Source organism: Athene noctua, chromosome 15 (assembly GCF_965140245.1).
Source record: "Athene noctua chromosome 15, bAthNoc1.hap1.1, whole genome shotgun sequence".
Classification (NCBI taxonomy): Eukaryota; Metazoa; Chordata; class Aves; order Strigiformes; family Strigidae; genus Athene; species Athene noctua.
Genome location: NC_134051.1, coordinates 19,166,422 through 19,187,095, shown reverse-complemented (window position 1 = coordinate 19,187,095; position 20,674 = coordinate 19,166,422). Strand labels below are relative to the sequence as shown.

The 20,674-nt window shown below is 60.7% G+C and overlaps 3 protein-coding genes and 1 long non-coding RNA gene across 7 annotated transcripts in view; 2 read left to right on the top strand and 2 right to left on the bottom strand.

The window, feature by feature from the left end:
* GRID2IP (Grid2 interacting protein) overlaps positions 1-6,810 on the bottom strand; it is a 41,214-nt gene extending 34,404 nt beyond the window's left edge. The window contains exons 1-2 of one of the 2 annotated variants that reach the window (XM_074918747.1): positions 5,625-6,810; positions 2,833-2,987 (exon numbers count right to left, since the gene is read on the bottom strand). In XM_074918747.1, coding sequence (XP_074774848.1) covers positions 2,833-2,987; positions 5,625-6,233 — 764 coding nt within the window. In that variant the 5' untranslated portion in view covers positions 6,234-6,810. The remainder of the gene's footprint in view (positions 1-2,832; positions 2,988-5,624) is intronic. The other variant, XM_074918748.1, reaches the window with a different exon arrangement.
* LOC141966286 (uncharacterized) lies at positions 1,761-7,832 on the top strand. Of its 2 annotated transcripts, none has more exons than XR_012634573.1 (4): positions 1,761-1,936; positions 5,308-5,505; positions 6,855-6,996; positions 7,176-7,832. It is a non-coding gene; the product is annotated as an uncharacterized LOC141966286 (long non-coding RNA). The 2 variants fall into 2 exon arrangements; XR_012634574.1 differs by lacking the exon at positions 1,761-1,936 and adding an exon at positions 4,472-4,568.
* Positions 7,833-11,483: 3,651 nt separating this feature from the next.
* On the bottom strand, positions 11,484-18,161 carry ECI1 (enoyl-CoA delta isomerase 1). The gene is made up of 7 exons (XM_074919602.1): positions 18,057-18,161; positions 17,674-17,802; positions 16,572-16,699; positions 15,772-15,918; positions 14,347-14,468; positions 13,508-13,686; positions 11,484-12,009 (listed from the first exon to the last, which is right to left on the bottom strand). The coding sequence occupies exons 1-7, from the start codon at positions 18,097-18,099 to the stop codon at positions 11,843-11,845; spliced, it is 915 nt and encodes a 304-aa protein (XP_074775703.1). The 5' UTR covers positions 18,100-18,161; the 3' UTR covers positions 11,484-11,842.
* Positions 18,162-18,689: 528 nt separating this feature from the next.
* On the top strand, positions 18,690-20,671 carry PTX4 (pentraxin 4). Of its 2 annotated transcripts, XR_012634599.1 has the most exons (3): positions 18,690-18,906; positions 19,053-20,463; positions 20,603-20,671. XR_012634599.1 is itself a non-coding variant. In XM_074919433.1 (2 exons), the coding sequence occupies exons 1-2, from the start codon at positions 18,778-18,780 to the stop codon at positions 20,295-20,297; spliced, it is 1,374 nt and encodes a 457-aa protein (XP_074775534.1). In that variant the 5' UTR covers positions 18,690-18,777; the 3' UTR covers positions 20,298-20,549. The 2 variants fall into 2 exon arrangements, 1 of the variants encoding a protein (XP_074775534.1); XM_074919433.1 differs by lacking the exon at positions 20,603-20,671 and having other exon boundaries at positions 19,053-20,549.
* The last annotated feature ends 3 nt before the right edge of the window (positions 20,672-20,674 follow it).

Here is a 20,674-nt window from a genome sequence, read left to right as displayed (position 1 = left end):
CGGGGGGAGCCCGGGGAGGGAGGACAGTCGGCAGCAGCAACAGCCAGAAAATAAATATAGCCAGTGCAGAGGGAAGATCCAATCAGGCCAGCGCGAGGGTCAGCGGCAGACGGGGATGTACTGGCCGCCTGGCTCTGCCTGGTCACCCACGGCCCAGGGCCACCAGCAAGGCCAGTGTTGGGGACACTTGTCAGCATCACTCTGGCATCTCCCCCAGCGATGGGGCTGGGGCTCGCCCCTTCCCTCCCCAGTCCCTGGGCGATGGGCACGGCCGTGCCCATCGCCCAGGGACTGGGGAGGGAAGGGGGCTCGCCCCAGCCCCTTGTCTCTCCTCCAGGTTTGCAGGGCAGGAGGCACGGGTGGGTTTGGGGTGTGCAGGATTGTCCCCCGCATCTTGGGTGGCCCCCGGGGAGCTGGGCACAGCCTCGCAGGGATGCCCGGGCTGGCTGATGGGTACCCACATGGTTTCAAGCCCATCCTCACACAGCTCCACAGGGTTGGTCCCTCAGGATGCTCCATGGGCCAGCTCAGGGGGGGGCTGTGGTCGCCCAAATTACCCCAAGGTGCCATTTGGGCCACAGACCTCAGATCCCTCCTTAGCCAGCAACAGACCGAGCGGGCTCGAGCCGCGTGGAAATCAGTCACACAACCTCACAGCATTCCCCCCCCCCTAAACCCAGAGCACCCCGGAGCCGCTCACCACCTTCCAGGGAGTTATTAAAAGCATTAAAATCTCTGACTCGGCAGCAAACCGAGGGGACAGCCCGGGATGAGCACTCAGGGCAGCACACACGGCTCTGCCCCCGCCTCCCCAGCACCCCCGCAGCTGGGGAACCCGCTCTCCGAAGCACCTTTTCCTTTTTTATTTTCTTGACTTCATTTCATTAAGATTAGATGGTAAATCTTTTCCCTAAGCTAAATATTTCGTTTTCGTTAAACCGAGATTAGCTGCCTGACTCACAGCTCCTCTTGCCCCTGCCCTGGCATTAACCTTTCACTCAGGGGCGCGGGGTGGCTGTGGGGGTTCACCCCATTCTCGGGGTGCTGAAACACGGCGCGGCATCGCGGGGCCGGGCACGGGGAGAGCTCTGCACCACGCTCTCCTCCACTGACATGGGGGCCACAGGGATGGGGACAGCCTGGGGGGGGGACACCTGCTCTGCCGCTTGGGTCGGGAGGAAAATTTGGACACTTATTCAAATCCCCTCTGTGGGGAAAATAATCCCCTGTAACTCCCCAGGGATGAAGAAAAAGTGGGTCTGCAAGATGTTTGAGGCATTTCCACGGGGAAAAGATTATTCCTGAGCTGTGGGTGGTGGGTTTGAGGGGTTTTTTTGATGGGGACTAGTTGAGGGTGACGGCTCAGGCAGGGCTTGGTGCCATCCGTCCCTGCCCCCAGCTGCAGCCGTTTGCGGGACGGGTCCCTCCGGGATGTTCGGGGAGTTGTCGGTCCCCTCCGCGCCCTGGGTCTGTGCTCACCCCACTGAGGTTTGGGGGGGCCCCGGGTGGTCCCTGTGCAGCCGCAGCAGAGCAGGAGGACGCTGCATGACAAGGGCCACCGACCCACTCCCCCCATCCTCCCCACTGCTGGATGCGACGGAGACCCCGGCACGGGGGACGTTGTTATGGTAACTGTAATATCCTGCAATTCCACTGATTAAAGCAGGAATTGGAAAGCCGGGCCCGGAGCAGGGCCAGATGGAGACCTGATTCCCTAATGGCCACCGTCTCAGCCTGGCCGTAATCCCCACCACGTGTCCCTGCGCCAGCGCTGGCCACGCTGCCAGAAGTGCCACCGACCGGCTACGCCGGCCGCACCCCCGCGGCACGACGGGGGCTCCGGAGGTGCCGGGGACCCCGAGCCCAAGCGGAGCTTTGCCAGAGCACCCCGGGATGTGTGACCAGAGCCCCAGCACCCCGGGGGGCTGGAGCACAGGTCTGCTGGGGAGCGGCTGGGGGAACTGGGGGGGTTCAGTCTGGAGAAGAGGAGGCTGAGGGGAGACCTCCTGGCCCTCTGCAACTCCCTGCCAGGAGGGGGCAGAGAGGGGGGATGAGTCTCTGGAGCCAAGGCCCCAGCGCCAGGCCCCGAGGGAATGGCCTCAAGCTGCCCAGGGCAGGGTCAGGCTGGCTCTGAGGAAGGATTTCTGTGCAGAAGGGGCTGTTGGGCGTTGGAATGGGCTGCCCAGGGCAGGGGGGAGTCCCCGGGATCCCTGGGGGGGTTGAAGAGTCGGGCTGAGCCAGCGCTGAGGGATCTGGGGGAGTTGGGAACGGTCAGGGGGAGGGTCATGGCTGGGCTGGAGGAGCTGCAGGGGCTTTTCCAGTCCAGATGATTCTGTCATTCTGTGATGCTGAGGGCAGTGCTGGCCTGGAGGCAGCCCATGGCCCTGACAAAGACCCCCGCAGCCACCCCTGCTGCTGGCAGCCCTGGCCGACCCCTCGCCTGCCACCAGCTGTCACCTTGCAGAGCTCGGTTTATTTCCTAGCCAGGCTCTTGGAGAATCACCAGCCGCTGGCAGCTAATCCCATCCCACAGAGCCACGGCCCGTGCTGCAGGCGGAGGTGGTGGCTCCGCGGGCCGGTGACCACCCCTTCCTGCAGGGATGGGGACGGCAGCAGTCGGTGCGGTGCAGCTCCCCCTGTCCCCCCCCGGGCAGGAGAGTCACGCAGGCTGGCAGGCCCAGGGGTGCCGGGCTGAGATCTCACCAAGCTCAGCTCCTGTGCCCCTGGGAAAGGGGGTCGGCATCTCCCCGGCAGGAACCTCCCGCACTGCTGAGCCCCCGCAGGCAGGCGGATGGTTCGGGGACCAGCACGGAGGTTACTGGCACCCAGTACCTGATGTTCTCAAGGAGGTGCTGGTGGGACTCGTGGGTGAGAACCATGCAGAGGGCGTAGGCCAAGTACTCGACCTTCCGCTCCGCCGCGTACTGCTTCAGCACGGTGAACACCTTCTCCCTGACCTCTGGCTGGTCACCGAGGATGTCGTCCACCTGCAGCACGGGAGCCAGGAGAGAAAAGGGAAGGGGCGGTGAGTGGCAGAGCAGTGACCTGCGCTACAGAGGCACTGACGCTGCGGAAAACCTGTCTGTCGCGTTGCAGCACACGAAGGGGGAACCTGCACGAGAGGGAAAGAGAAACTCCAGGCCTCGGCTCATCACACAGCACGGCTGGGGCCTCACACTCATTGTGTGTTATAAACATTGCACCGGCCCCACGGCGTGACCCCAAACCCCGAAACTCCGCTGGCTCACAAGTGGCCCCGCAGGAGAGGCTCTGGCGTGGCTGGGCTGGGACCCGGCCCTTTGGTCTGGAGTCTGCCTGGCACAGGGCACCGTGAGGGGTTTGGGGAGGTATTTACGCCTCTAATCATGCCCTGATCCAGCACTGTCCTGCCACTGACCCTGGGAGGCTGCAGGGAAGTGGGACAGGGAGCACGAACATGAGCACCAGCCCTGGAAACAGCATCAGCAGCTGCAGCCACTGCTCTCTCCTCCACCTGTGACAGCCGTGACAGGCAGAGTAATTAGCTAATTACCATCGAGCCAATTACCCTGCATGGAACCCTCCTTATTAGCCTCTTCCCGGGCCAGGGGGCTGTGCTGGGCAGTTGCTGCCATGCCTGCAGCCTGGCCACATGCAGTAAATGTGTGGGATGCAGAAAGCTCCCTGCGGCCGCTCCGCAGCCCCTGTGCGTTGGGTTTTCCTGCCGGGTGCTGGTTCTGTGCCGGCAGCAGGTTCAGCTGCTCCCTGCCAGCTCTGTGAGGACGAGGGGGAAGCAGCAGTGAGGGGGAGCAGAGGCCCTCACCCTTCCCTGGGGTGTGGGGGTGCCCCCCTGCACCAGCCCGGTGAGTCCCTTGCCCAGGGAAGGGGAAGAACCGTTTCTTCTGGGTGCTCTGGGTCCCCCTTGGCAGCTCCCCGGGGAGGGCCGGTGCTGTGACCCCCCCCGGCACAACCCTCCAGGTGCCGCTGGGTTTGCGCAGCCGCCAGGCGAGCGCCGCGGGGCTCCCGGCAGCCACGCTTCAAGGTGACTGGATCTGGGGCAGCCCAGGCAGCCGCCTCCCCCGGGCAGACTCGTGTGCTTCACAGCCCCGAGGCCCAGCACAGAAACGACCGACCAGGGTGTTCCCGGCGGGCCGAATCCCAGGATGCTGCGGTTAAATTTTCGCCCAGGTTGGGACCGCTGGGCTTGACGGTGGGGATGGGGGTGCTGCCACCCCTGTGTCAGCGCAGTCGGTCCCTGAGCACATGGGGGATGGGAGGAGGTGTTGCCCTGGAAGTCAGGCCGTGGGCATCTCCGTCGCTTTGGGGTGACGCCCCGAGGCTGCCGGGGTGCCCGGCTGGCACAGCCCAGCCCTGGCCCCGCTGCCACGGATGCAGCCACGGCTCTGCCCGGCCATCGCCGCTCCCACAGCGTGGGATGCACGCGGGTGGGAAAAGCCTCCGCAGCTCCGGTTTGTGAGGGCAGCACAGGCGTAAAACGGACATCACCAGCACCCCTGACCTCCCAGCCTTGCAGCGGGCGGGCGGGAGCACCCGGGTGCTTGCAGCACCTACCAGAGCCGAGCTTTCAGGTAAGCGAGGGGGCAAAGCACCCTGCTGGGTTTTACTATTTTCTGCATCATGTAAAAATAAATGAAGTCACTTAAAATCTGCGCCATTAACTCCCTCTGGAGAGGCGTTTGCCAGCCGAGCTGCGCTCCAGCACCTGGGAGCCAGCAGCACACGCGCTCCTCAAACCTGATTCTGCCCAGGCTGGCCGGGGTGACGTGGGCAGCTTTGCTGGGCGGGGAAGGGAGGTGGCACGAGGTGCTGCTGCGGGAGCTCTCCGCATCGCCATCAGCTTCCTCGCTTCAAAACCGCTCCCTTGTGACCATCCAGGAAACCTTTACTTGGTTTAATGTGACCTCGCGAGATGGAGGCAGCGTGGAACAACCTCTCATCCCCTTGTTAATCTCCCGTAATCAGCAGGTAGCTGTTCCACTGCGATGCTCTGCCTTATGAATCCAAACCTCAGCGCGTGTTTGTGAATCTTTAATGTAGAGGCGGACTGAGGGGATTCGGCTGATAGCCACGAATCTCTTTATGAATGTCTTGTTCCTCTATTAAGTCAGGATCAAAAAACCACAAGCCTGGTTATTTTCATAACAGCATTTTAAAAGGCTACTTCGAAATGGAAATTAGAAAGATTAAAAAAACCAACCATGACCAAATTTATAATTAGCACGAGGCGATGTGTTTGGTAAACTGCCCACTAGGCAGCCTTCAGGAGCACAATGAAGATGTAATCACATCGATGTTTTCCCTTTGCAGCAAAATAAGAGTGGAAATGTCTGTGGGATGACATGCTCCAACTCTGAAGGGACGTCCAGACACGCAGGAGGGAGGGATCTGCCCCCGTGGGTTTCTGCACGCCCTTGTAGTGCCAAGGAGTAAGGACTTGGAGTCGTCCCCAGAGGATCTCCAAACTCTTCACAGCGTCAATCCATTCTCCCAATGATTTTTGACCAGGTAATTATCAGACCCTTCCCTCGGGCACTGAAGCCCCAAATCCATGTGGGGATTCCCCAGACCGCTGGGTGCAGGGGGTGCCCAGATCCCCAGACGCTCCCCCCACACCCCGGCCTTACCTTTTTGCTGAATTCCTGCGCTTTCTGCTTCCTCTCCTGGCGCACGGCATCGGGGCGAGGGAGGGGGTCCCACGTGCTGGCCCCGCGCCGCGGCCGCAGCAGCCCCAGCCGCAGGGAGCGCCCGTGGCAGGACCCCACCAGGGCGGCCGCCGCCTCCTGCACCAGCACCGGCACGCCGCTGACTTCCAGCACGTAATCCCCCGGCTCCATCCCGCAGGCTGCGGCGGGCGACTCCGGGCTGACGCTGGCCACTCGGGGGGGGCTGCCGCTCGCCAGCTCGAAGCCGAAGCATCCCCGGGGACCGGGGGGGATGACGACGTGCTGCAGGCGGGAGACCACCCCGATGCTGGGGGGCACGTTGCCACAGCGCCTGGCCAGCCCGAGCAGCGCCTCGCAGCCCAGGGAGGAGACGGGCTGCCCCTCGATCTCCAGCACCTCGTCACCCGGGCGCAGCCCCGCCGCCGCCGCGCTGCTGCCCTCCTGCACCCAGAGGATGTAGCACGGACCCGTCCCGCTTATCTTGAACCCGAAGGCCTCGGGCCAGCCCTGGTTGGTTGCCGGCATGGCTGCAACTGGAAAAGGAGAGGAAAAAAATGAGTTGTGATGCATTTTCCATCCTCACCGTTAGCTCCTGTAGGTGCCACGAGGATCTGAGCAGGTGTGGGGGCTCTAGTCTGTGCTGCACCTGCCCGCCATGGGGAGAAATGCCCCAAGAAGGACACTCTTCCTCTATATTTCCCTAAAAAACAGCGTTTGTTCTTCTATCACCAAGCTGCTGGCAGTGCCAGTGCTGTTAGCGGTGAGGAAGCTGTGTTGGCTGAAGAGGTCGGGGCTACCTGGGGCACCCGGACCGTGGCCCTGCATGACCCTTGTCTCGCCCATGGGTGGCACCTACCTGACCCCCCTGTTCCTGGGAGATGCGTTTAGGCCCCTGCTTGTATTTATTTGTCTAGCAAAATGATTATTTCATTCTCCTGGCATGCCATATTATTGAACAAATAATCTAATGACTTAAGACAGTCTTATTTCAACCATCCCTTGTCAATACTCGGTATTTTAGCAGCTTGCAAACTGCAAAATTGCTGCAAATACATCAGCATTCACCAGAGCCTCTCAGCTCTCCCAGGAGCATTTCTTTGTGCCCTCCCCATCCTGTGTAGAGCATTAACCTGCGTCCTGAAAGGCAAGGATGAGGATTTCCAAAAGGACTTGTTTGTGGTTCATTTCAAGGGTTAGGACCGGCTCCGTGGATGCTCAAGGAGAAATCGGGCACGTCAGCCCTAAACATCTGCAGAAGGCATCCTTGCCAGAGGTAAATCGGGCCAGCTGATCTACGCAGCTCACTTGGATGCCCTTTTGATGCCCCTGATGTGTAAGTGTCTGCATCGTCCGCTGACACTTGCTAAAATAATTTCCACGTAGATTTTTCTCTTTGTTTGACCTTAGCTGTCTGTGAAAATGCTTTTTACTCCCATCTGTGTTACTTAACACGCACTAAGCACTTACAAAAATGAAACACAGGCTATTTCACCTGGGCAAATTATCTTACAGAACCCGCGAGGACTCGGAAGCGCTCAAGAAATCATCCTCACAAACACACCCTGAGGTTTGTGCCCTGCGGATCAAAAAGTCTCAAGCACAGGCGCAGAGCTCGGCAGCTCTTGGTGCGTCCCCCCCAGCAGCTGCTCCCCCCGCCTGGGCAGCCCAGAGGGTCCCAGTTTGTTCCAGTCTGTGCTCCTGCCAGCACAGCAAAGGCATCGCTTCCCGCCTCCACCTCGCTGCTGTCGGGGCAGCTTGGCTCTCCAGGCTCTGAATGACAGAAAAATATTTCTGCTGCTCCTTTGAGACCCGGGAGATCTTGGTCAAAATCCAGTAGCACTGAAAACATTGTTTAATACCCCATTATCGGCCAGAGAGATGAAAGGAACTCTTCTCATGTCCATTTTCAGCAGAGATAATAGGGATCAGCTTGCTGTGGGAGCCGAATGGTGGGGATGGGCAGGGAACAGAGCATTACTGCAGAAATCTGTGTTAATAACCTGAGCCTGCCCTGCTGTGGCGAACAGCTGCTCGAGGCTGTGTTACACGAGGCACTAGAAGTGCTGCCCTCATAAGGAAATATTAAAAAGGACCAAGCAATATGCTGTCACTAACATTATAAGTGTAATAATCTTGTCCTCCGTACAGCAGTGCTGATTAAAATGCTACATAAAGATGAGGAATGTTGTTATTTAAAGAGGAAACCAAGCTGTTGCCCGTGTTCACAGGTAGAGATGCCCAGGACCGGAGGGTGAAGCACGGGGCACGTCTGGCAACAGCAGGGTGGGATCCATCTGCGACCGCGCCGCAGGGCTGCGGGGCACCAGCTTTGAGGGCTTCGGCGAGAGCCCGCTAAGCGCCAGGACGGCCCCAGCACCGCTGCTCTGGGCTGAGCTCTGCAGCAAAGCCACCGCCTTGTGCGGGGAGCTGCATCACCCCCTTCCACCTCCTCAGCCCAGGGCTCAAGCACTTACAGAAGCCTGCAGCCAGCCAGGGGAGCTCTCAACAGCCACGGGTTTGTCCCGTTAAGGGGTTGAAGCTTTCTTAATTCTCCATCGCCCCTGGAAGCGGGTCCCACCTACCTGCCAGGCTCCCGAGGGCATGTCCCCGTCCTCGCTGCAGCCCCCCTGGCTGCCGTGCCCTGGTGCTGGGACAGAGCAGGGGCAGAGGGTGATTGTCCCTTCCTGGGCTTCTTAATCGAGCCTTGTGTCCTTCCAGCCACCCTGAGCCAGTGCCAGGCACTCAGAAAGGTCTTCCTCGCCTTTTCCTGTCTTAATTAACTTTATTTCCATTGCGAACTGGAGCACAGGCAGACTAATTGCTGGCTGAGGCTGGTGCTGACCTGAACCTGTGGATGTGGGGGAACTAGGAGCTTGGAGGAGGTAAAACAGATTAGTGCCTGTGGAGGGAAATCCCTTAACCACCGGGAAAATCCTGAGCAGCAGCACTCTGCAAAGCAGCAGAGGTGCAGCACACGGTCGCCGCTCCCCAACGGCAGCTCGTGGGCCGAGACCTCGCTGGCTCTGCCGCCGATTTGAGTAGGAAACCAGAGATTTTGGGAGCACACGTCCGCCAGACAACGCCCGGTTTGCTGCGGGGAGTTGGGAATCTGGGCTGACTTCTCCAGGGCTTGCCCGGGGAGCTCTCCCCAGGCCGGGGAGCGGGGGCCCTCGCAGCGGGGAGCCTGGGAGCGTTTCACAGCAGAGACCCCCATCCTGTCACTGCCTGTTTGTTAAGCTGCTATTTCTGATTTTCTCCTCTGCTTCCTCGGCACTTAGGGATCTCAGGGCTTAGCACACTAAGAGGTTTTAGGGTATTACACGTCCTGCTGTGGCACCATCGGGGGGGCCGTCTGGATCCCATCAGAGAGCACACAGCAGTCCCTGGGCACAGGCTGAGCTGTCAGCAGCGCTGGGCTGGACGGGGAACAACCTCCCCAGGAAACCCAGAGACCTGACCTGGGATCGGGTAAAGCCCCACGCAGGTGAGCTGCAGGGTCTGCTCTGCCCGAGCTGAGCGCGATGCGGTGGAGGGTCTGCCGCTCGCTCGTGCCCTTCATGTTCCTACATGTCACTGCTGCGAGGGACTTGGAGACCCCCTCCTCCTCCTCCTCCTCCTCCTCCTGGCCTCTCCAGCCCTGGTGGTGGTGGTGCTCTGCTGGAGACAGGGCATGGCTCCTTTCTTGCAGGTTCTGCACAGCACAAATCTCCTCCTCAGCAGCTGAGACCCACAGGAACACGCTGGGGGGAGCGTGCCCTGCCCTCCCGTGTTGACACAGAAATGCACGCGCCTTCCTACAAAACATCAGGGCATCTTCTTCACTATTCACCGCCCAAACAGGCAGGCAAAACTGCAGTGGATATTCTTTTTTTTTTTTTTTTTTTTTCAGTAAGTGAAGTCATTGCTTCTTTTCCCTCCAGTTTTAAGTGACTTGAGTACTTTAAAGCACTGACAGTGAATTTTAATCCTTGCAGGGCCATAGTTATGGGATTCCAAGCTAACGAAAAGATTGTTTCCTTGAAGACCTTCTGCTAGACTTTGATCAGACAAGACTTTTTCACTGATTTTCACAGCACTTGGCTTGAACGCGCTTCATCTCTCTCAGCCTCAACCTGCTGTTGAAGTCTTTGCTGGCTGCTTTGACCTCAAGCACAGCCTGGAAGGCCACTCGGAGCGGTCGTTGCTCCTCGCTGGTGCCGGTGCCCTGCTCGGCAGCCCGGGCTGCAGCTCCTGCCAGAGGCGCAGGCGGCCCCGCACTGTGCGCAGGGACTGCACTACACAAACCCTGCCCACCTGCCCGCAGCCAAATAAACCAGCCCCTGGTCCCAGGGCCACTTCTACGCTGCCGAACTTGCCAGGTTACACCCGGTGTCCCAAACAAACCCACTGTGGTACCTGGAGCAGCGCAGAAATTTTGCTGGATCAGTAGGAAGGGGAAAAAAATTACTTTTTCACTATGTCCTCTCTCAGGAGGTAGGTGCCTCGGGCTGCACTCTAGGGTAGCTGTGCCCTGGTGATATTTTGGCCACATTCCTCTCTCACAAGTTCTGGTTTGGTGTGTTGGGAGCCAAGAACTTACCGTGGCAAAAAAAAAAGGTTCCCTTCCTGAAACTCAACCTCATCTCCTGCCACTGCCTTTCGACCAAGCCAATTAATTTCCTCTCGGTGCCAACGCGGCCCGAGCCCCCCTCGGAGGGCTTACCTGTGGTGCCCGAGATCCAGCCAGCGCCCGACGGGGACCCAGAGCTGGCAAAATCATCACAGCAGCTTCGCAGCTTTTGGATCAGTTACCCGGCGGCAGCAACTGGCTGAGTTTCTATGGCAAATTCTACCCCGGCACCGTAACCCAATCAGCCGCTCATTAGCGGCGTGCTGGAGAGCGCGGACCCGCCGGCTGCGGGGAGGGTTTCAGTTGACAGCCACCGCGTAAGGAACCAGCACAGGACTTTTATTTCCTGCAGCTTTAGTTCGCCTCGGCCCGGCACTAGACAAGATCCCTGCGGGTACTCGAGCAAACTCACCCCGACTTCTTACAGCACCTGGGACACGGTGGTGTGAGCGGCTCCGTGTTCAAAGGGAATGTAAGTGCTCTGAGCGTAGGAGACAAGAGGATTTTGCTTTAGAGTTCAACAAAGGCAACAAACCTGAAGAAATTTTTGCAGCTTCCTAAGAAATTACTCGAGATGCACCATGGCAGTTGGCCGTGTTACACAGACCCTCTGGAAACAGAAGGAAACTGCACGTCAACTCGTACAGTAACGGGCTGCCCAGGGCGGTGAGGACCCCACACACAACTCCGGGTTTGTAAAAACAACTTTATTTCTACTGCTTTAATCTTCGTTTTCTGCAGCCAAGGATGGACTAAGGCCATGAGGCACGGCTCTCCCCACGAGCCTCAGCTCCTTCAGGAGGCAACGGCTGATTTCTCGCTCGGTTTGGAGGCACTTCCCAGCGAGCCCCATCCCACCACCACCCCCCAGCTCCCCTCAGCCCGGGGTGGGCCCAGGCGGGTGCTGGCCCCCTTCCGCTCCCAGGGGCAGCCGCCAGCCCCGAGCCGACCCCGCTCAGGCGCCACCTTCCCACCGTGGCGCCCGCTCCCGCGTGGCACCAGGCACAGCAGCCCCGGCCACGAGCCCTGTGCAGGGGGTGCTCCAGGCCCCCGTCTGGAGAAGGCTCACAGCCAGCCGTGCCCACACTCCCCAGTCCGCATGGCTCACGGCAGAGCCCCCCCAGCCCACCACGAACCAGAGCCCGGGGACAGGCCACCAGCCAGCAAGTGGTGACCACAGACAGGCTGGGGAATGAAGCATCCATCTCCTACCTCATCAAAGACTTTATTGACAATCTCATTTCATAATTTGCTGCTGGACAGGAGGGAAGACAGCCAAGGAGGATATGCAAGGAGGATATCCAAGGCTTGAGCCACAGTAGTGTCAAGACCCTCTCCCTGTCCGTTCCTCGGGGGAGGTGAGCAGGCAGCTCTCCCTGCTCTCAGGAAAGGCAGTGGTGGTGTCAGGCACTCTGCGGGGACTAAGGGGAAGGGGTGGTGGGGGCAGCCATGGGGGCAGGCAGCACAACTGCTGGCGCTGCAAACGGCTTCACCGTGAAAGTCTACAGCAACTGCAGTGTTCCAGAGGGTCACTCGAGCTCCTGGGACCGGGCCCCGGGCAGCGGGCTCCTTAGCTTTTCTTCTTCTTCAGCATCTCCATGTACATGCGAAGTGACTTCTGGATGGACTCTTTTGAAATGAAGTTGACGAAGTTCTGAACATCTTCCTCCCGGTGAGCAACCAGGCGGTCCAACACTGCCTTCCTCATCATGGACTTGGTGAGCTGACGGGCATGGTCTGCGGAGAGGAGAGCAAGGATGGGGAATGTGCACCATCCTCACCCCTGACCGGCTCTCAGCCACGGCCACCGTGCGCAGGTGCCTCCAAAACAGGAGGTACCACACGCCGAAGGGCTCTTTAAACCAGCAGGGAAAGGTGTAAGGAAAAACCCGCCAGCTGGGAGCTGAACTGGATAAATTCTCATATGCTAAATTATGATCTGTACCGCTCAGGAGGGAAACAACTGATCTACTGGGATGGATGACAAGTTGTGCATCTCCTTCTTTTTGCCCCCTCCAGAGCTCAGCCCCCACCCCAATCCACACTGCTGGGCTCAGGACAGCAGTAACTGAACAAAATTCTCTGCTATTTGTTCTATCTCTAAGCTCCCCCAGCCCAATCCCTTTGGCCTCTGGCAAGACAGTCTGCTCATGCCAAAGACGCCGTCCAAAAGCCAGCAGCACTGTCCCCTCGAGCTCACCCCGACAGCAGGCTCTGGGCCTGGGCCGGGGCTCACCCACACATCTGCTCACACACGGAGCCACGCGCAGGCGTGTGGCAGCACAGATGTTGCACAGATGTTGCACGCGCGCTCTCAGCGCGCTTCCACTGCGACGGCGAAATGGTGACCAACCCCTGCACTGGGAACCCCGAATCGCTCCAGCACCCCAGTGCTACAGACACCTTCACCCCGACAGGCTCCTCCGGGCTCTGATTTAGGGCTCTGGGGAAGGATCTGCACGGTGCCTCCTGGAAGCCAGGAGAGAACACAGCTGAGATGTGCTGCCCACGCTGGGGGGCTGAGGTGTCACCCTGACACCAGGACAGCAGGGCAGGGAACTGTTTAGGGCCCCTTTTCCAAGGCTGACAGTCCTGGGACCCCTCCATTTCTGTGCAGTTTCGTTCAGATTTCTACAGAAAGAGCAGCCAAAGGGCAATATGCAGTTGCACCTTCCTGCACCGCTCAGGAGGTGGCACGGGATGGGATAGCTCAGATCTGGCCCTGGCCGGCAGAGAGCCCTCTCTATGAGCAGCCCAAACACGCATGGGATGTCTGCTGCCTGTCCTCACACCCCCATCGCCACCCCCAGCTCAGCAGAGTGCTGTGAGCTGATCCAGACCACAAAGGCGGACTGGCAGCCACCCAGACACTGTCACCCAGCCTGTTCCCTCAACTCCACGACAGCTTTCCTGGGGTAACACCTCCACTGACAGACACAGAGATTCAGTCTGTATCTGGAGCTCAGGCACCTCCGGATTGACTCAGCAGGACTGGCAGAGCGAGTCCAGCTGGAGCCACATGCCCTGCACACCCAGCACGGTGTCCTCCAACACGGGGGCACTGGCAAGCCCATCTCTGGTAGCCCAAGGCTGCCTGGACCCCTGTGCTGAGCTTTCCTACCTCCCAGGCATCCACACCTTCCCTTTCCAAGGAAACTGTTACGTAGCTCCCAGGTACCAGTCCTTCCCACCCAGACCAGATCCCCTCTTCCTCTGCCAGTGGTGCCCCCCTTACCGGGAAGGGCCAGCCACTGTGCCATAACGGCCGCGGCCTTCTCCTGGAGCTTCACCTCTGGCACCAGCTCATCCACGAGGCCAAGCCTGTGGGCCTCGGATGCAGAGTGAAGGGAGCCCAGCTGGAGGGAGCGTTCAGCAACACGATGTCCCACAGTGTTCACAAATGTGTCCTTAAACCTAGAAGAGACGGGAGGAAAAGCCACAGTCAGGGAAAGAAACACCCAGACATCAAAGCTAAGAGGACACTTGGTCCCACCCTCAGGCACGGGGCTCTAAACAGCAGCTACGGGCTCAGCCACGCTGTGCTAAGCCAGGCGAGCAGAGCCATTTTCAGTAACACCCCAACAGTTTCCCCTCCTCTCCACGAGAGCTGCTCAGTGCACGGGTTCCAGCTGCGTCCACCCGCTGTGAGACGAAAGCTCCTTTCCAACAGTCCATCTACACGTTCTTAGGGCAACCAGGGGCCTGTGTCTTAGTATAATAGTTTCTCTACACTTTCAGAGATCTCCACAGCTATGGGATTTTGCAGGTACACAGTGTGTATCCAGAGAAAAACAAATTCCCAGACTGAGCCTGACCAGGGAGACCTTCCAGCACGTTTTGGAACTGACTGCAGAGCCAGAGCTGAGGCCCTCCCTGGCGAAGGATGTGAGGACGTTCTGCAGCCTCAAAGCCTTTCAGATACCTGCAGGATAGGACAGAGAAATGAGGTGCTGTCTCCTGCAGCTGCCCAATCACTGACACATAAAACTACATCTCAGCAGCCAAACTGATGAATAAACTACCTGGAGATTAACTGTTTTTAGAGACCTACACAAGTGGGAAGCACCGGCCTACCAGAAGGGAGCCACAATGCCCAGCTGGGCCTCGTTCAGGCCGATGATGAATTTGGGGTTCTCCACCATGATCCTGTAGTCACAGGTCAAGGCAATGAGACAGCCTCCTGCTGGGCTGGACCCCTGGCAAAGAGAAGGAAGGAGTGAGTCTAGGTCATGGTTACAAATGGCCCTGTGCCCCCAGCCTCACTGCTCCCCCCAGAGCGGGGAAGACACAGGGTGACAGAGCAGATGTCCCTCAAGTCTCTGATTACCTGACTCAAAACAGCCCTAAAGATTTCTGATGGGTTTACCAGGGTTTATCCTTTCATTTTTCAACGCTCTTTGTTTTTTTGTGTTTTCCAGCATCTAGTTAACTGACCTGTGTTACTCAGGTTGCAAACCCTGCAGTGGAGATTTGATATAACATTTTCTTGCAACCCTACATGAGCTTTTAACCCTACCTGAGTTTGTAACCCTAAATGCCACAGAAACAGTTCTGTCCAGGGGCTTTTTAACACCTTCTGCCTGTAGAACTTCCATTTGTGACCATCTTTGCCACAAGTTGGTGCTTGCTTAGCCCTGCACAGGACGCCTGCAGGAAGCCACTCAGAGACCCAGCTGCCTTCAAAGAGTCTATGGCAGACACAGAACTGTGAGCTGCCAAACTGGCACTGCGCTGAGAAATGAAAACAAGACAGTAAGCAGGTAACAACCCACCTACGGACACTGAGGTTCAGACAGCACTCCCCTGCTGGGCAGGGACCACGGCTGGAGGAGCAGAACCCGGTGAAGAAAGGGCTCACGACAAACCGCGCTGCCCGGAGCACCGCTGCCCACGGGGCCGAGGACAAGCCCATGCCGCTGGGCAGGGCTGCTCCCATCCCCTCCCCTCCAGCAAAGCAGCACAAGGGCCAAGCAAGCGACCCTGGGTGACTCCTACAAGTCTCGTCAGTGCGGAAGCAGCCAGCGGGCATGCGACAGGCATCCTCTGGGCTCCTCTGCGCCCAGTGCTCGGCTTCTCCAGTCCTCGTCTGCCATCAGTGCCCCTCTGGGCTTTACCACAGGCCTACAGCCCTCCTTCGGGTCCTCCAGCCTAGAGGCCAGACTCCCAGTCGAGTTCTTGAGGCGGGGTATGGCTTTGCTGCCCCTCAGCCCCCATCGGCGGGACGCGTGCCGTGCAAGCTGTCCCCTGCCCCTGCAATGCTGCTCTGCCCACCAGCGCCTGCAGCTTACGTGGGCCCTGCACCACCCCACGCCTCCACACCTCCCCAGCCCCGACGCGCTGAACCCACTCACGCGGACTTTGTCCAGACATCCCAACAGACACATCCCTGTATTTGTTTCAGCACTGACAAGCCTGACTTTTTTGCCCGTCCCTTCCCATGCTCTGCAGCAGGTGACAGACCGCGCGGGGTGACGAGGAGGGCGGATACAAAGGACATACGTTGACGGCAGCGACTGTCACCATGTTGGAGCCGTACAGCCGGAGCCACATCTCCTGCACGGCTCTCCAGAACTCGGCGTAGTGCTCCATGCTCTTACCACACATCTCGGTGATGTCCAGGCCAGATGAGAAGATGTTGGGGACAGCCTGTAATCGGGAAAACGCAAACGTCACTGAGAGTCGCTGCTCAGGGATAACCCGTCACCCCTCTAACACACTCGGCCTGGCAGCCTGAGGAAAGGGAAAGCAATAATTAAATATGACATAAACCAGGGTCCTTTGGAGTTCTGAAACAATCTCCCCAGTGCTCCCACAGCCTGGATCACCACAACACCACAGCCTGCAGGGCTGAGACTCTTTGCTTGCAGCATGATTTCTCATTATCAGGGTCCCTGTGCGGGTACATCCGCCACGAACCACAAAACCTGTCCTGTCCCATCCCCAAGCACCACCTCAGACCCACATAATGTGTGAAAATAAACACTGGCGTTTCCTCTCAGCTCCCTCTGAGCAGTTCAAGAGATCTCAAGGGATGTGTCAGGTTTGCAGATAAGCAGCTTAGATTTTAATGACAAATGACAATACATGGTTATTATTCTTCTGCTAGAAAAGGGCACAGAAGAGCAAGCAGAGCCCTTCCAAGAACCCCCTCCTCTCCTTCCAGAGACAACCAAAGCTGCCTCTCGGCCCTTCCATGCCAGTGACAAGGAAACCAAGAGACCACACACGAGCAAGGGAGAGGCACCTGTGCCTGCCAAATTGCCCCACAGCTCGCACCCCGAGCTCAGGACAACACGTACAGATGTGATGATCACGCCCCGGCATTCCCGGTTATTCTCCAGCTTCTCCAGGCTTATGCAAAACTCAGTGATAAAGTCCAGGCTGAGGCTGTTGACCGGGGGGCTCTTGAACTTCATCGTGGCGACCCCTGTGCCATGGTAAACACAAAGACATCAGAGCCTCCTGCCACAGCAGCATGCACTGCCTTGCGCGAGGGAGCTTCACCCACCTCCACCGCTGGCTCTTCAAAAATTCCCCAGAGCAGCAGGACCAAGAGTAGGGCCCTGCCTTTGCCCAGCTCTGCCTGCAAGCCAGGCGCAGTCCGTCAGTGGCAAACCTGAAGCATGAGCGAGCACACATGCAGTGGTGTGCCACATGTCCCAAAGTCCAGCCACCTTCAGGGTCAGGCTGCCCAGCAGTTCCCTTCTCTCTGGGCTCACTGGATAAGGTTGAGCCTCCAGCTTCTATCACAGCAAACCCCTGCCAGGGGATCACACACCTTTCTGAGCCTGTCAGCAGCACTGCCATGCTGGCCAGCACCGCAGGAAGAGCTCTGGGCCCTTGTTCTCTCCCAAACACCATCCTACCCCAAAAGGTCCTCATGGAGCGCTTCGTGTGGGTGCTGCAGCTGTGCCCAGGCTGGGGGCACTGTGAGGACGTACCCAGGGGCCTGGGAGCTGACAGCAGGTCCTGGGAAGCCTCCAGAAGAGGCTCTCTTTGTTCAGCGTGGGGACGTGGCCCTGTGAGTTATTCCTGGCAGCCAGGACAGAGAAATCCCCAACAGCTGCTCCCTGGAGGAGCACCTGCCACTCCACCGGGTCCCCAAAGCAGGGATCCCGCAGAGGGGATGACACGCAGGCAGGGGACAGGGCACGAGGTCTGTCCACGGCGACACCCCAGCAGCACCCAGCCACCTGAAGTGCCCACGACCGGCGTGACTCCCGAGCCCAAACATTTCTCTCCGAGGGCCCTAAGCAGCTGAAGCTGGAACATCTGGGGCTTTGGTGGCTCTCCATGCCCAGGGCCACACGTGCCATGGGGCAGGCTCGGGAGGGGCCCTGCCTGCGCCCCACAACACCCCGTGGGTTGAGGGTGACACCGCAGAGGTGCCACCAGCCCTACCTGAGCTCTCGTCCAGCTCCACCAGGATCTTGTTGTTGCTGAAGGGACGACACAGGGCGAGCGGGAGGCCGGGGGGCCGCGGGGCCGCTCCGCCCCACGCCGGGGGCCGGCGGCAGAGGGGCTGCACAGCTGGGGGGACAGAAGCGTGTCAGGCTGGGCAGGGCACAGCCCCGCGCGGGTGGGGTGCGCCCCCCAAAACGGCTCTGCACGGACCGGGCGGGGACACGGGGACAGCCCGACCCGCTGCGGGGCGACAGGGGGACAGCCCGACACACAGCGGGGTCACCCTGACCACGGACACACCGGGAGGGACCGCGGGGCCGCCCCCACTCGCGCCGGGGGGACGGGGACAGGGTGACCGCCAGGCGCGGGACCGGGCGCACCTGACCGGGCGATCCGGAAGCCGCGGGCCCGCAGCGCCGCCATCTTGTGCCGCCGGGTCACAGGTACCGGGGGGCCCCGGCGCGCGTCAAGGACCCGCCCCCCGCGCCAAGCCCCGCCCCGGCCTCAAGCCACGCCCTGAGGTCCTAAAGCTCCGCCTACGGCCGGCGCTGCAGCGCGCGCGTGCTGCCGCCCCGTGGTGGCTCTGCCCTGCCCGACCCTGCCCCTGCCCCTGCCTGCCCCTGCCCACCCTGCTCCTGCCCCTGCTCCTGCCCCTGCCCCTGCCCACCCTGCCTGCCCCTGCCCACCCTGCTCCTGCCCCTGCTCCTGCCCCTGCCCCTGCCCACCCTGCCTGCCCCTGCCCACCCTGCCCCTGCCCCTGCCCCTGCCCACCCTGCCCGCCTGCCCCACATCCCACGCGTTATTCTGAGGCTCCCCACCGCTCCGAGCACCCGCAGGCCGGGCCCACAGTGGCCATGTCCCCACACCTTCCCCCAGCCCCTGCCTGGCCCCTGACCCGCGCAGCCGGAGCTCCAGGGCCGGGGCCAACCGCCCCCACAGAGCACCTGGCCCGGGGCCGCGGGGCTGGGAGCCCCGGTGCTGGCAGCTGCTGGGGCATGCCGGCGGTGGCTGTGGATCTCATCATGGGGGAGGCCACCCCGGGGGACACCGCAGGGGCCAGGACTGGCCCTGCTGTGCAGGCAGAAGGCATCCGGCAGCAGCATGGCGGGGACGGCGCTGCCCCTCTGCCTGCTCCTCGCTGCTGCCCTGCAGGGTGGCCTGAGCCAGGCACCGCGGCCCAGGGCCCGCCCCAGCCTCTTGCTCCTGCGACTGCAGCGGCTGGAGGAGCAGGTGGGTGCCCAGGGCGGGGAAGGGGCACAGCCCGGCCTGTGCCAGGGGAGCACTTGGCATTTTGGGCTGCGCCGGGGTTCAGTGGCGCCAGCACAGGCCCAGCACGGGGATGTGGGTTCATCCTACCTCATCCTGCTTCCTTGCAGCTTCACCGGCTCCAGGAGGTGACCCTGAGCCATCTCCAGAGCATCGCTGGGAACTACAACATCTCCTACAATATCGATGGACGCTTCCAGGTGCTGGCAGAGCAGGCAGAGGTGGCCGCTGCTGCCCAGGCTGCCCTGAGCACCGAGCTGGCCCGTTTGGCCACTGCCAGCCGTCGGCTGCGCCGCAGGCTGAAGCGGCTGGAGGGGACAGTGGGTGCCCTGAGCCTGGTCACACACCCACCAGGTGCGCCAGTGGAGGCTGGCACCAAGCTGCATAGCCTGCTGGATGCTGCCCAGAGCTGGGGCACTCAGATGGAGCAGAAGCCGCAGGGCTGGGTGGCCCCCAGCACCCTCAGCCCTTGGCGCCCAAAGACAAGGTGGTGGCAGCAACGCCGGCAGGAGAAAGGGCGTGGGCTGACAGTTGATGCTGAGGCTGGTGGAGTGCCCAGGGAAGACGTGAAGCCCCCTCGCAACACAGCACCAGGAGCCCAAGCCATGGCACTGGTGCTCCCCACCATGACCACGGTGTCCCAGGAGCAGCCGCTGGCCCCCCAGCAGCCAGGAGAGGGTAGGTCCAGGCCCCCTGCCCCGGCGCCCTCCTCCCCAGCCTGCCGCACCGGCACTGTCCTGCTCTTCCCCAACACCGCTGCCGAGCGCGGGGCTGTCCTGGGGCCGGGGCTGCACCGGGGGCTGCGGGCGCTGTCGCTCTGCACCTGGCTGGCCACCCCAGCCCCCCACCTCGGTGTCTTCCTCTCCTACAACACCCAGGACGGCAGCAGCGAGCTGGCTATGCGTGGCCATGGCGGGAACCTCACCAGCTCTGCGCGCGTCATCATTGGGGACAGGCAGTTCCGGGAGCTCCCGGTGATGCCGCTCCTGGATGGCAAGTGGCACCACCTCTGCCTCACCTGGTCCTCCAGCCAGGGCCAGTTCCGCTTCTACGTGGACAGGCGGCTGCTGGCTGCCGGCTCCAGCTTCCAGCAGGGCTATGAAATTCCTGCTGGTGGCTCGCTGATGCTGGGCCGGGAGCAGGGCTCCCCTGGCAGGGGCTTCAGCGCTGCAGAAGCCTTTGTGGGTCACCTGGCTGGCTTTGCTCTCTGGAGCCGGGCTCTCCTGCCTGGGGAGGTGGCCAACATGGCAACTGGCCAGGGGCTGCCTCATGGCCCCCTCCTCACACTGGCCGACGCCTCCCTGCAGGGCGGGGTGCGCAGGCTGGCGTGCCCCTGCCTCCAGCACTGCCTCTGAGGAGCCTGGCAGGGGGCACGGTGCCCAGCTGTCAGGGCGGGCTCGGTGCCGATGCCGGGACGAGCTGTACCCTCCTGCGGCGATGGGACGGTCAGCAGAGAGGGCGACTCAGGACCGGGACCACCAGAGCTGGGGAAAAGAGGTTTTGGCAGCCGGGATGGCAGAGGTGGGACTCGGTCCTGGGGCCTGTCCCAGGACGGGAGGTTGTCAGCTCTTGCTCCCAGAGGACGTACAGCCCAGTCGTTCCTATTAAAATGCTCCAGGCAGAGAAGAAAATTTATTTCTGGCCTTGTTCTTCACTGCAGTGCTTGGTGCCACTTAGAGCCGGGCAGGAGCCCCAGGCTGGGTCACGCGTGGGTGACCGCTGCCAGTCCCCT